Here is a 15614-nt window from a genome sequence, read left to right on the forward strand (position 1 = left end):
GACCATTCTTTTTTTAATCTGTCCCTTGTGGGATCCCCAACAACCCAAGGAAGAGCAGTGATTTCGTATTATAAGTGAAGTTTAGCTCCTGTAGGTGGCGCTCTTATTGTTCTCTAAGAGCAATTGTGGCTTTTTCTGCTCATTTTTCAATCCGTGAAATGCATCACTTAGTGTGGCAAAGGATTTCTCCCAGGAAACGGCTGTCAGCCAGGTGTTCAGAACTTCAAATGAAACTTTAATGAACTGGGAATGGGTTATGTTTTGCTTGAAAATGTCTCCTATTGTTTGAATCAAAGCTTTAATGGCATCAGCAGTAATACATTTTCTTTCTTCAGGCGGGGATTTGTTTCTGCTCTGGGTTTTTAGGTCACTTGATGAGTGCATGCGCAAGTCTACAAGATTCACTTAATCCACGTAATTTATAACAACTTCTACTAGTTTCCTCAAATGTTACCTCCCCACCACCTCGCCCCCCCTATCCATAAAAAGCCTGCTGTTCTCACTGCAGGATTCTGTTAATACAGTACTTTGACTCTAAGACTCCCCCCCCCCCCACCAGCGCTAATCTCTTCCACTGTGATATCCCCCCTCACCATGAGCCGTGTTCCACTTTTGGTTCCATGCCACGATTTTGCATTTTTGATGGTGCGTTGGCGGGTGAAGGAGAGCACGGTGGCACTGTGGAGAGGAAGAGAACTGCGGGTTTCCTCTGTGATGTCTGCTGTGAGATTACAGCAGTGTCACCTGAGGAAGCCCAGACAGCTCAGTGTGAGAGCACACTCAAAGCTTGCCTGGGCCGGACATTATTTTAGATTTGTATTCTGCCTGCTGAACGCGCTTTCCTTTGATGTGATTTCTATTTTACATATCACTCCACTGCACTTCTTTTATTTCTTTCACTTCACAGAGCTACAGTATATACTTATTAACATGAAAGCCACATGAGTGACCAGTAGATGGAGTTAAAAGCCAGTCGGCCCACAATCAGAACTCCTCCTTAATGATACATCGGCTCCCTACAGTACACTGTCCTGCTACTGAATTATAAAATAGAAACAGGATAGAAAACATTAAAAAGTCATGAAGTGACCAGAGATGTTGAACCGCTTAAATTGCCTGCCTCTGTCCTTCCGGCCCCGGGATCAAACTGTGCACAGAGAGTCTTCACTGAGCTCTGGACTGCCCATTCAAGGAAACCTGACATAAAGCAATAAGTGACCAGCATATGATAGACACTTCCTTCCTTCCTTAGGTGGATGTACAGAGTGTAAAACATAATAAAAAGGTAATTTATAATGTGGGAGAAGTGGAGTTAAGACAGTCTAGGAGGGCATGCTGGAAAATGTTTGAATATTTCATCCGCAGAATACAGACATTTTCAACATAAAGGGTTTTAAGCTTTGAAGTGAACCAGATACTAGTTGAGCTTTTGACAGTTTCCTATATGCAGTTTTAGGAAAATGCATATTCTCTCTCCAGAATGAAAGTCTTCATTAGCAGGGAGCTGACAGTGTATAGAAACCAAACAGACAGGATATCATAAATAATGTTTTAAATTAATCAAGGTCTTTTAAACTTCACCCTACACAATAAAATGTGTCCAAATGGGACAAAAACATTTTTTTTACCAAAATAGCTCCATAAAATGCATACACATATGAGAATGGATAAAGGGTGATGTAAGAGTTGGGTACCACCATCTAAGAAGGCACCTTTAATAAAGTGTCTATAAGTAAAATGTATTATATATTATGTAATATAAAAATCACCTTTATTAATAACTTGTTAAAGAAATTGTTCAACATATTTTAGGTAATACGCTTTCTTATTTGCTTTCTTGCTGAGAGTTAGACGAAAAGATCAATGCCACTCATATCTGTCTGTTAAATATGAAGCTGACAGCCAGGAGATGGTTAGCTTAGCTTAGCTTAGCATAAAGACTGGAACCAGCTAGACTGGCTCTATCCAAAGTTTCAAAATCCGCCAAAATCAACTGAACTGGATTTCTTGCCAAGCGTTAGATGAGAAAATTAATACTACTCTAATGTCTATACACTAAATAGTAAGCTACGGTCAGGAGACGATTAGCTTAGCTTAGCATAAAGACTGGAAATGGGGAAACAGTTAGCCTGGCTCTGTCCAAAGCTCACTAATTAACATTCTGTATCTCTATTTGTACAAAAACTGAAGTGTAAAATGGAGAAGTTGTGGTTATATGGGCTCAGCCAAGAAACAGTCCAGCACTCTTATTTAACCATTTAACTCTTGGCAAGAAAGCAAATAAGCGTATTACCCAAAACTGTTGAACTATGCCTTAACATTTTTAACTGCAGTCTTGTGCAACATGTGCAGCTGCATTATTACCAAATAGAAAGCACAGCAGCCAAAGGGATTTGTCACAATCTGACAACCCAAAATTCCTCTAATTAATGGCTTGTAATTGATGTATATTACTAAATGATTTATTAGCCATTAATAAAGCTTTTAGTTACTTCTTATAAACCCTTTACAAAAGAAGGCCAAAGGTACAAATGTATTAACTACTCATTCAAAACATTATCTCGAGTGATGTCCTTGTTTATTGTTTTCTATTCAATCTATACATAGGGCATTTTTCAAAAAGACTCTTCTCTCATCCCATGCACAGCTCCACTCAGCCCAAAATACACCTACGCAAGAAACGTTGATTATGTTGCTTCAAAAACTATTATCTTCGCAAACCTAATGATTTCAGCTTTTTAGGGAAGAATACTTATCGCATCTTTTTCAAATTACCGCCCTGTTATGAAAGTCCTCATTAGTCTAATGATGGATAGAAAGAGCAACGACATGATACCTTTAAGAGTGTTTGAAACCTCTTCAAAGCTGTCTTCTAAGTCTTGCCCTACAGAACAAATGTGCCTGTGTGGGACAATAAAGACTGAACTGCATTAAATTGAATACTGCAGAGCACCGTTATGATGTACAGCAACTAAACTGTCTTAATACAAATGAGCAGATTGAGATTTGAGCTACTTTTTGATTGAGTTTCTAATTGGTTGTTCCACTTCATCAGCTTTACGTTGATTTAATAATTCGGTGTAACAATATGGCTGAAGTGTTGAAAGGAGCAGCTGGTAGTTAGTATAATATTCTGAATGTTCAGCTAGTGATTCTCTTGTTGAGCTGTGAGTCTTCACTCACTTGGTGGTGACCTTCCTGACCGCCATGTTGTCTGAACCTCCTTGCCATGAACATCTGCCGCAGCTCTCTTATGTATGCTAGTTTGAACATGGTGCTTCTGTACTAACGCCAAGGTGGCGGGTTCAATCTCCTTGTGGGCCAACTAGCCAGCAGTTTGAAGGCTGTCACGGCTTGTGGAAATACAGCTTGTCAGTCTCTTCTCAGGGAGTGCAGTGAAACTAAACTTCTTTCAGCTGTGTCTGTGACTAATCTGAGTATTTAAAGGTGCACTGATCGCTATTTTTATTTTAACAATGGATCAAATGTGTAATGTGAAAGGTGTTGCTCTGAACCCACAGAGAGTTGTTACCCAGCTTTGCAGTTCCATTCAGCTCTTTTTAGCATCTTTCAGCCCATTGTTTTGCTTTTATGGCCTGCAAATTAAACCTGCATGACTACCTTTTTTGGCCACATGGGGGCAGTGCACATAGAAACAAGCTGTAAACACTGACATATTATCACCTTTTAAGTTGATATGGTGCACATGTTAGCAAACAATGGCTTTTTTTTATACATCCATAGATATGCAGCAAAATAGCATTCATTTGGAGTCATGTTTCTGACCACCTGGTGAATGTAAGTCCAGTATTTACTCTCCTTTTAGCTCTGTTTTGTTCTCAACCAACACTAAGACAAACAAGACAGACAAACAAAGTTAGCGACCAGCTGGTGAACATAGTGGAGCATTTTGCAGCTAAAGAGCCAGATGTTTCCCTCAGGAGTTGGTGGAGACCTAAACATCATCAGGTGGCTGAAAACACAACTACAAATGAACGTTGCTCTGTATCTGCAGAATGTGCAGGCAGCTTTCCTAACACGTTCTCCATAATAACTTTATAAGGTGATAATATGTAACACAACAGCTTGCTGTGCTGCCCCCAATTGGCCAATAAATGAATTAATACAGGTTCATGTATATTAAGCTGCTGTAAGTATTTAACTATGTGATTTTGACCACATCACTATTAGGAATGCTCAGTGGCCATTGTGAAACAGTTGAGAATAATATCCAACCCATTTAGTTTACTTTCTACCAGGCTCAGTCCTGCACACACTCAGTATTGGCAGCCACTGTTTGAAACCAGTCAGTTCTTTCAGGAAATGACACGCCTTCAGCACCAGAAGGCATGTCACGCCACTGACCGCTCTCACCTGTGGCACTTGTCAGACTTATCTCTGGCAGCGAGAGATAAAGTCTGTGGGTTCACCCAAACAAACCACGGCCGGCACTGACACAGCTTCATCACCAGAAAAATGCACATGAACACACACACACACACACACACATCATTTTGCATCAGTTTCAGCCAGGTTAACCAGGGTGCTATAAACTCTTGGTGCATGAACCTTCATTGGCAAATGGCATATGTACAAGCTGATTCTATTCTTTCTTGTGCATCATCAATAAAATGAAGTCAAAGATGCAAAATTAACTTTACATCTTTGCACATTAGCTGCAGTTTTAACCTCTCCAAGCCTCTTTGCTTTTGTTTTTTGATTAACTCATCCAGACTGGTGTTTTAGTTAAACATTTCTCAAGGCAAGATGTGAACTTTAGATATGTCTGCTACCTCACAGCTTGTTCAGTGACCCACGATTATTCAGATTAATGTAAACAAGGATATGAGGTGTTTTATCCTAGGACTATTTGCATTAAATGCCTCATGGGCTAATCATCACTTTTAAAAGGGTGATGAAAATACAACTGACACGAATGTACTTAATTAAGACTGAAGATACTTATGTTATAGAAGATACTTATGTCACCTTTTGGCTGATACTATATCAGCTACTATCGGGTCTTTTCAATCAAGCAATTCTAACTAATGGCTTATGAGTCAGCAGAATCAATATTAAATATGCAGGAACACAGTGGGTCTTTGATTCAGGATCCTTTTGAGAACTCATATGGCAATAAGTACACCCTGCAGGCAAACGAGATCTGACATTAGGCTTTCAAAAAAAAAAGAGTTTTGAGAAAATTCACCTTAGATTTTCGATGACCCCAGAGCACACGGACTATCCCTCCTAAAAACCCCCGAAATGGATGCAGCCAGGAGATTGCTCAGTCTTACTTCTTATAGACCTTTGAGATTTGATCATGAAATTTTAATCGACTCACTTAAGCACTAAGGTGGGTATCTGGCTCAGCACCGAGCTGTCTCAGATCCCATCTTTCTAATAGACCTTTGTCTGTTAGACAATTCATCTCTCTGAGGCCCACAGCTCCTAAAAAGTCCCACAGAGCTCAATTCCAGGTTTGTCCCTCTACAGTACAAGCTCCCACTTGGAAACGTCTTTAAATAACACTGTATGTCTCTCCATTGGTGCGCCGAAAATACCAATGTATACAAGCTGTTACAGCAGTGACACAGACACCATAAACCTATACCTATACCGCATGTCTAGATGGAAGTAAAGGTATTTTTTAAAAACACTCTTACCTCTTACTTAACTCATTTTGAAAATAACTGATAGAGATTTTCATTTTTGACCTTTAGTTTTGACCTTTTTAGTTTACTTTAGAACTGGAGATTTAAAGGTCATCTGTAATATATGCGTTAATAGTGTCTATTTTAAGTCGGACACTGATAATTGTCCTTAGAGGGTAGTAGGTCGAAATGTATTGACAACGTACTTATTAACAGCCGATCTGTGTCTATATTAGTTTATTTTTATTTTTATAGGTTTTTTATTACGATTTTATTTGAACTTCTCTTTCGCCCATGGCGGATTTCCATTATATTTTCATTAAACAACAGTGACTTTTATTAGGGCTTTGGATCCCTGAGGTTTGAAATTAGTCATAGGTTATAACTTCTGGACAGCATTTTGAAGAACAAAGTATAAAACAAACACCATGACAAAATACATATAATTACACAAGGCGAAAGGGGCACACCACAGAGGTCATCGATTACATCAAAGAGAATAGAGAAAGCTCTTTGTGGAATTTATTCATCAGGGATTCTTCAGTTTCTAATGGCTGGGGAGCTTAGTAACAAAAGATGTGTGGTTTTAAAGGTTATTTTTTGTGTAATTGAACAGTTTAGGTTGAAAAGAAACAAGAAAAGACAGGACAGAGAGAGAGGATGACATACGACAAAGGTCCCAGGGAAGATTTGTATTTAGAGCATCATGAATTTATGGTTGTGTTTTAGCCAACAGACTCAGCAGGAAGCCACTCAGTCCATATGTGCTCACAAACACCTATCAATAATGAAACTAATGGGAAACGGAGAGATGATTTCATCTGTTAGCATCAGTTCAAATCCTAACGGCGAGAGTTTGTTTGACTTAAACAGGAATAAAGAGAGTTACAGTTGTGTAAAATAAATACAATTCCAGACTGAACCATGAAAATGTCTAAGTTTCACTTGATATGTAAGTATACAGGAACTCTCTTTACATGCTAGCAGCATGGCTCTATAGGTGCAATGTTGGGCAATGTCAAAATTTTAATTTGTCCACTACTTTGGTTTATGACCAGTAAAACTAACGACATTCCTGTTAGCCTCAGCTGTACTTTGTGTTTAGTGCTAATTAGCTAATGTTAGCCCGCGAACACACTTAACTAATATGATGAACATGCTAAACATTACACCTGCTTCATTTTGTTAGCATTGTCATGTTGTTGAGCATGTTGCCATGCTAGTGTTAGCATTTAGTTCAAAGCACTGCTGTGCCTAAGTACAGCGCGGCTGCACACTTGTAGTATTGTTACATTTATGTCCGAAAAGTCTTCTTTAGGAATGCCTTGCTTTGGATTAGCAGTAGTTCAGTGTTTTGGATCAATGAATCAGAGACATTTATAGAATTAAAGCCATCTGGACAGAAGTTATTATTTAATCATGCACTGTAAACCCATATGGTATTTTTCGCCATCAGAAATCAAGGCTCGGTGAAGCAAGATGATCCGCTTTAAGTACTACATGTCAAATTCCCATGCGGAGAGCAAAAGCGTTTTGTCCCTGAGCATAAGAAAGTTGTATGAAAAATGTAGCAAAGAGAGACTGTACAAAAAGAAAGTAAAAAAGAAAGACCTTAGGCTGAACTTTGCCCCTGTTATTGTCTGCAGAGGATTACTGTCTGATGAGTTTTCAATTTGAACAGAAAAGGTTGTACAGCACGAGAAAGAAGAAGCTGAACCAATTAACAGGAGCGTCCTTAATGCCAAGCAAAGAATTCAGCCACGCAAAGGCTGTGCTAAGATATGGAAGGATTATAAAAGAAGTTTCACCTAAATTCACTTACATTATAACACTAGATACTTGAATTACGGCAGCCTCCTAATTCTGGGTATTGTTTGAAAACCAGATTGAAAAGTATTAGAAATGCATTACCTGTCAAAAGTTCTCCTCACCTGCTTCCTCTGGAGGAAAAGTTTAAAAGTGTAAAGGTGGCATTTGCAAGATGCTCCCAGTTCACCCTTACAAAAACCTCTTTGAGAATTTAGTGTGAACAAGAACAACGCCCAGGGAACACGTGCATCATTAGTCTCAGTCACCGAGGCAAAGAAGGGTCAAAATGGCAACATTTTGCAGAAGCTGGCCCACCAGCAATGATTCCTGAATGAGGATCCTGAGAAAACTGGTTGACAACATTTTTGGTGGAGTATTATTTTCAATATCAGAAATAGGCCTGGAAACAGAGTCTGGTACGTAAAACACAACCCAAGAAAAGTGAGCATTTTTAGATATAACATGAGAGAAAGAAAGTCACTTTGAAGGTTTTTCAAAGCCTTACAGAAGTTAAAGATGCAAGAGAGAGATCCAGAGCAATCCGCTCGCAGCTGAGAGAGGGGCAGACAGAGCTTTAAAAATAACTGATTGATGGTCGGACATACGGAAGTCTATTTCTTTCCACACAGTTGAGCCGAAACCAGATGCTAGAACTACATCACACTAGAATATAATTTCCCCTACATGATAAGGGAATTCTGAACGTTTCATTTCATAGTGAAAAGTCTGAACTCCTGAAATACAGCCATCTTACCACCTTATGAAAGTTTAAGCTACAGATTGAATTTAATGAATAGTTCTGTTAACTTCTCAGTAAAGTCCCTGATCATCCTTTATCCTGTACATTAAAACTCAGGATAAAGGGAACACAGCATTGAAGAAACTAAGGGGATCCAAAGAAACCCTCATTTGACAACTGAAGGTGTCACAGCCCATATATTTTTAATAGGTAGTTCAACATTTTGGAAAATATGCTTATTCGCTTTCTTGCCAAGAGTTAGACGAGAAGACCGATACCACTCTCATGTCTGTACGCTAAATATGAAGCTATACAGCCAGCTGCTGGTTAGCTTAGCTTAGCATAAAGACTGGAAACAGGCTAAAGCTCACTAATTAACACGTCACACCTCGTTTGTTTAATATGGACAGAAACCAAGACGACAAGACTCCAGGAAGTCACTGCGCGCCCGGCCAAGAAACAGTCCGGTCACTTAACTCCTGTAACTCAGCAAATCGTCGTTTTTACAGTTCAGTTTATGAGATACGATGTGTTAGCTTTAGAGGTGCTGTAAGGCAGATTTTGTTACCTTTGGACAGAGTCAGGCTAGCTGTTTCCCCCTGTTTTTGTGCTAAGCTAAGCTAACCGCCTGCTGGCTGTAGCTGCATATTAGCTTACAGATGAGAATGGTATCGATCATCTAACTCTAACGCAAGAAAGCAAATAAACGTTATTTCCCAAACTAGCCCTTTAGTGTATTGTATTGAAGGTTTTAACTGAAAGTAAACATTCAAGGCCTTGTTTCCCTCTTGTTTTGAAAAGTTTTCAGCGTAAAGCTGCCATTGTTTTTGTCCTAAAGTTCTTGATCCAAACAGAAAATGGCCAGGTCAAACAGAGCAAACAAAATCACTGGGTCAAAGAAGCAATCAAACTGAATGCATTCAAATGACTACTGGCACTGTGGATGAGCCGTCTTTAACAATCCTGTTGCAAACAAAATCGTGGCGTTCCCGTGTATCCCTGAGGTCTCTGTGGTACACTTTGTCTTAGTGAATTATGGTGCTTAGTGATCCTTTTTGCTGTTCCCGTTAAGATAGAAAGTTTGTGTGTTAACACGGCTGCCTTGATTTCTTTTTGAAGAAGTAGAAGAAAACTACATCAGCACCATTATCAGGGTATTTGAAAAGGCCTTTTTGTATAGTGAGCATTAATTGACATATTGACATATGCATTTTAATATATAAGCTGCTTTACTCAAGAAAAAGTATTTTTCTTTTTTTTTGCTTTGACTTTTGAGCTTTCTTTCAAACACTAAGGCTGTTTTTAACTTTGTGGCTCGGCTCTGCCTCTAGAAATGTTTGTTTAACTAAAACTCAGTGCTCCACACTGAATTCCACAAGGCCAGCTACATTTGCAATAGCCAACAATAAGATGAACATCAGCACAAAAAATATTGAGTGGATGGCTGTCATTGAAATGTGAAGCTAAAGAAGCTTTCCTAACGATCACGCCTTTTCCAATCCTCTGATGATGCCCTGTCATACTCTGATGATAGTGCTATGCTGTAATGTAGTAGCAATCCATCATTGTTACCCTCTCCGATGCACATAAAGCTCTAATCCTGAATATAAAAAAATACTGAACAAAAGTATGTGAATAATTATAGGCCTGTTACCACACAAAGTAAAACCATCTCTCAGGTACTGTGTGCACTTGGGTGTTTGAGAGTCTCTATTTATAACCTCTACTACTCCTGATGAGTGATGGTTATTGGAGCATGGGCTATTTTGTGTATAAACCTGTCTATAGCACGAAAATCCAACGCAGCTCCGGTTCTGAGTCTGAGGGTTGCAGGAGTCAGATAGCACCAGCTCCCTCAGGCCAGCTCTGAGGAGTCAGTACTAAGACTGGCTCACAAAATCATCTTTGACCCATCTCCTCATCTCTGGGAAAACGAGCAATGTCCAGAGAAAGTCATTTGTGCCAGATGCTATCTGTGAAGATTTAACATGCTCGGGGAAGCTGGCCAGCTTCACAGCTGAGCACAGAGTTGAAGGACTGACTTCTAGTTTGGCTTTGTATTGATTTTCATGTTGTTGTTTTGGATCTTGGTGATGTTTCTCGCCAGAGGCAGCGCTGAATCCAACACTAATTTTTTTTTTTTTTTTTTTACTGATTATAATACAGCCCACCACTACAGTGCCACTGCCACCACTCCTAATGAAACAAATACACCAATTATAAAGATATCCATGATTTACGCTGCCATTATGGTTTTCAGGGTTGAACTGCCAGAGAATGGGTTAATGTCCTGTGGTTTGACGCAGGAATGGTTAATAGTGGGACAGGCAGCAGGTGGAGGGACTTGCAGACCGATGAGCAGCAGCAGAGGAGCCACTGACAGTTCGGGCTGAGCCGAGGAGAAATAAGCAACGACTGCTGTTACTAATTTGCCCCTGCAGCACCCAGCGCTGTTCTAATTGCAGGGACACAGGCAGCTTTTTAAAGGCATGGTTTCTCCGTCTGCCTCTGCCGCTGAACGGGACGCCGGTGAATAACACTTGCAGGCTGCAATTGCTGCGTAAATGACTTGAGAAACTCTCGTCGAAGTCAGCGGACAGAGAAAGCGGTTTTATGGGAAATGAATGTGACCGGGAAACAGCAACCTGAGCTGATCGAGCGACCCGCCAGCCTTTTGGTTCCAACTTCGGCAAGTAAACCTGTTCATTTAGATTTATTTGAATGAACCTAAATAACACATCAGTTTGCCCCACTCCCGTGAATTGTGCTATGTGCATGGGGGGGGGTAAAAAGAGCATACATGCCGTTTTATTCTTTGATGTAGAGGGAACTCCAGACTACCTTTTAAAAAACCGACTGTTTAGCGTTTCCTTGCTTCTAAATACTCGTGAATATTTAGCAAGCTTTGAGGTAAAACTCTTTTCCAAATAAGTAGCAGTGTCTGCGCATTTCGGCATACATTTAGCGAACTATGGTGCTCGTACCTGAACAAACTTAGAACTTTTATAAATCACGCTTCGTCCATCATTCGCAGTCCTCCTCGATGCGCAGGCTGTAACGTGAGCGACTAATGTGAGAGTGGCTACAAGTTTAGAACAAATGGCGTTGGAATACGGCAGCGCTTGTTTATCATTTATCACTCTGTATATGCCGAATCCACCAGAAGAGCATGTTCATTTCTCAACGCCCTTTTGTGCTGTACGAGACATGTAGTGATATGTGGCTGCAGGCTGGGTCTCTTATAACTTTACATTTTGGCGTCAATTTTGGTTAGTATTGTCTACAATATTTCCTAAGATATTCTTGATTACCAGTAGCATATTTCTCTGTATGTCTGTGATCAATATATATTCCAGTTCAGAGTGCTGCTGCATCAATTATGTTATGACTATTATTATTATTATTATTACCATTATTTGCTTTTGTCAGACACAGACATTTGTATACTGAGCTGAGCCTAAAATGTAGCCAAGCACAATCTACCCAGAAAGGGGGAAAATGACATATTTCAGGTTACATAGATTACACTTGATGATTTGTCTTTTCTGTCCGTCTTTCCATGGACACCCTGCATTGGTTTCCTATATCTGTCAGTCTTATGTTTTTATGTGAAATTTTGAATACTTGCTTCTGTTGAAACATGTATATTCTCTTTGGCTAAATATGACCCATCATTTGCAGCATGGCATTGAGCTGGCCTGTTATTTGCCTGCATGGACACATAGCACCTTTTTTTGATTTCATCAGTCCCCGGAGTCCTGCTTTGCTGGCACTTTGCTTTTAAAACTGGATATCTGAGACTCAAGGGACACAAGTCTGCAGCTTAAATCAGCGTAGACAGTGTTGTGTTCAGTTCATATCATCAGTTCACATATCCCACTCTACATTTACCACTGACTGATGGCTAAAATTATACAGTAAGCAGAGTTTTCCTGTTGCAATACGCTCTCCCACGAACAGCATATTTGTGATCACCTGGTGTGCAGTTTCAGGGTGTTAAGCACAGACCTGATTGTGCTTCCACAGTAATTAAACTCAAGATTTTGCAGGTCATTGTAAACAGGCAGGCTTTGATTATTTAAGTTTTAGGGTTGAATTAATGTTAAAACGTGTAAAATATAGATGCTTTTTTTTTTAAATATAGTGACATATATTGTCTTTGCACTAGGGCTGCTACTAACGATTATTTTCATTATCGATTTAATCTGGCGATCATTTTCTCGATTAATCGATCAGTTGTTTGGTCCATAAAATGTCAGAAAATGGTGAAAAATGTTGACCACTGTTTCCCCAAGCCCAAGGGGATGTCCCCCAAATGTCTTGTTTTGTCCACAACCCAAAGATATTCAGGTTGCTGTCATAGAGGACTAAAGAAACCAGAAAATATTCATATATTTGAAAAGCTGAAATCAGAGAATTTGGACTTTTTTTTTTCTTAAAAAATGACTCAAAAGGATTAATCGATTATCACAATAGCTGGCGATTTAATTTAATAGTTGACAACTTTGCACTGCATACCTGCCCTTGGAATATTCCAGACCCAGGTTTTGTAACAAGTGTATCCAAAGTGCTTAGACAAATATAGCAGGCCTCATGTACACAGGCTTACGGACAAGTTTCAGTCAAAGTCAGTAAATGTAAAACTTTCAAAATCTTAAATTTGGCTTTTTGAAACATGCAGGTACACTGAGACTAGTTCAGTAATTGGCAATTCTCTGTCAACGCAATGTGAGCAAAGATGCTAAACAATACTGACACTAAAATATTTACAATGATAGAATAATTATTCACTCACAGCCTTACAGGATTGCACTGATTGTTGGTGATATTGACTTGATGGTCAATATAACCTTTTACAGAGGGAACAAGCAGCAAGGACAACCCAAAACTCAGATCACTACAAATGGGATTAAATAGAGGGTGATGCAATATGGTTATCAGGCAATCAGACCCTGGCATGCCCCTTTCTAAAGGCATAAAAAAATAAGTGACATGCATGTCATGTAAAATTTCCAGCCCCCTGTGGTCACATGCCTGAGGGTTTCTCTTGGCAGGAGCTGCAGAGGCATAATTATACCCCAGTGGAGTGTGAAAGTCGATGCTTTTGTATTCAGGAAGTCAATCATATTTTAACCAAATCATTCCTGTTGGAGCATGAACATGTATTCTCTTTAACTTTCCATTTTCCCAGAGCTACTCAGGTAATTGGAAAGGACACAAAACAATCAGACCTTTTCTATTCTAAAACTGAAATTCAGTTTCTTTAAATGAGTTATATTTAGTCTATTTCATTGCCTGAACAATATTCAATGTTCCTGCTATCGCTGGAGTCAGGCTCTTCAAAATGAATGGTGTAATTTAATGACACTAGAGTAAGAATGCATACATGTGGCACATGTTGTTTGACTCCTCCAAGCATTTCCTCTTCATGTTGTATTAAATGTTTAGTAATAATGACAAATCATTTTATATATCTCATTTCCTGTCAGATGGCTCCACAGTTTTTCTCCTTATGGCGTATGAACTAATGGCAGGAACTCGAAGAACCCTTGAGAGTTGTGAAATGGGCCAAAGGGCAGACTCCAGTGTTATATCATAAATGAGTCTTTTTTAAAGCTTATAATTAGTCCCTGTAGGAAGTACAAAGATACATATATATAATACTGTATTATGCACAGTCATATTCCATTATTCAACTAACTACAAAACCAGACAGTAATTAAAGTCTTAATTAGATGGTGTTTTCATTTTTAAAATGTCAAGAGAATATGTAGTGTCATAAATCCTGATACATCAAAACAAGCTGTGCTGTCAGTTTAGAACCTTTTCTTGAAATGTTTCCTTAGCAAATAAAAGAAACTCGTCCTCTGCATTATTAATACCCACAGCGTTTCATTAGCATTTTTATTTAGATTCCAGGCAGGAAACTTATGCATTTTAATGTCCCCATTCATTTCCAAGTGAGATATAAAGAAATCTACCTTGTCCCTTTACCAGCTGATAGTGGATTGTTGTGGACACCTTTCTTGGCACTTCAGACAACTGCACTTAAAAAATGCACTAAAAGCAATAGTTGTCTGAGATTTGTCCTTGAAATGGGAATAAAAGTCTTTCGGAAATATTAACAGTCCCAGATTAGTTCAACAAAACCTACATTCCCCCCCAAATTACTTCTCCCATAGTGCCAACATAAGAGCACCCAATCTCCACTCATACCCAACTCCTAACCTTTACTGCATTGTTCAAAATTCATTAGTTTGATAGTGTTTGTCTGTATTGTATGAGTGTGTGAGAGAGAGAGCAACATATGCATTATACTCTAATATCAAAAAAGCGATGGTAGTTTTTAGAAAATGTATAGACCAGACTAGTTGGACTAATTTCCTTCATCTAGTTGTTCATCTCTCATGCTTACAAAACCGCGTGCAATAATCTCACACATGCTGGATGGATTTGGGGAAACTGCGGCTATCACACTGTGGGCCGTGCTGTTATTTGAGCAGTAAAGCTCTGCGAGACAAGCCTATTCAAACACTGAATATACAATAGAGAGGAAATACATCAAGTGGATTTGATTCCCCACGGAGCCACTCCGAGTGGAAGATTGAACAAGGATGATTGCGGAAGATATAATACACATTTCTGTGAGTTCTGTGCATGTCAGGATGGCTCAGTCCGTTGCTATATTTTATTGACCTTCCAGGATATTGACATGTAGCCTGCTACTGTATAGGCCTACAGTGGATTTACTGATGCATAGGGAATGTATCTGCTAATGCATATAATGCAGTTTATCTACATAGACAAATATGTATTGCTCAATTGTTGGTGAACATATAAAATAGCATTTTCAAATTCTTAGCAGCTGCATTTTTCCATGAGAAACTCATGGAATATATTCATTAGCATTTTGAAATTTGAAATACACTAATTCAATCTCTTGCCAAGAGTTAGATAAAAAGATCGATACCACTCTCATGTCTGTCGCTAAATATGAAGTTAGTAGCGAGTTAGCTTAGCTTAGCAAAAAGACTGGAAACAGGGGGAAGCAGCTAGCATGGCCCTCTCCGAAGGTAACAAAACATGCCTCCCAGCACCTGCAAATACATAAAAAAGACTTATTATCGTTTTGTTTAATCCGTACAAAAACTGATGTGTAAAAACAACAATTTGTGACTTTATGGAGATTCATTGCGCCAGGCCAAGAAACAGTCTAGCTAGCACATAAATAGCATAGCACCTCCATAAAACCACAACATGTTGTTTTTACACTTTGGTTTTGGTACAAATTAAGCAAACAATTAAAAACATGTTTATTAGTGAGCTTTGATGTGCTGGAAGGCAAATTTTATTAGTGAACAGAGCTAGTCTAGCTGTGTTCCCCTGTTTCCAGGGGGAAAGCTAAGCTAACC

The 15614-nt window shown here is 39.2% G+C and overlaps 1 protein-coding gene across 3 annotated transcripts in view; it reads left to right on the plus strand.

The window, feature by feature from the left end:
• Window positions 1–10461: 10461 nt before the first annotated feature.
• sntg2 (syntrophin, gamma 2) overlaps window positions 10462–15614 on the plus strand; it is a 73735-nt gene continuing 68582 nt past the window's right edge. For 2 of the 3 annotated variants that reach the window (XM_044167107.1, XM_044167108.1), the window contains exon 1: window positions 10508–10891. In XM_044167107.1, the coding sequence (XP_044023042.1) occupies window positions 10823–10891 (69 nt within the window). In that variant the 5' untranslated portion in view covers window positions 10508–10822. Of the gene's footprint in view, window positions 10892–15614 lie in introns of all 3 variants that reach the window. The other variant, XR_006374611.1, reaches the window with a different exon arrangement.

The sequence above is a fragment of the Siniperca chuatsi genome, linkage group LG15 (genome assembly GCF_020085105.1).
Source record: "Siniperca chuatsi isolate FFG_IHB_CAS linkage group LG15, ASM2008510v1, whole genome shotgun sequence".
Classification (NCBI taxonomy): domain Eukaryota; kingdom Metazoa; phylum Chordata; class Actinopteri; order Centrarchiformes; family Sinipercidae; genus Siniperca; species Siniperca chuatsi.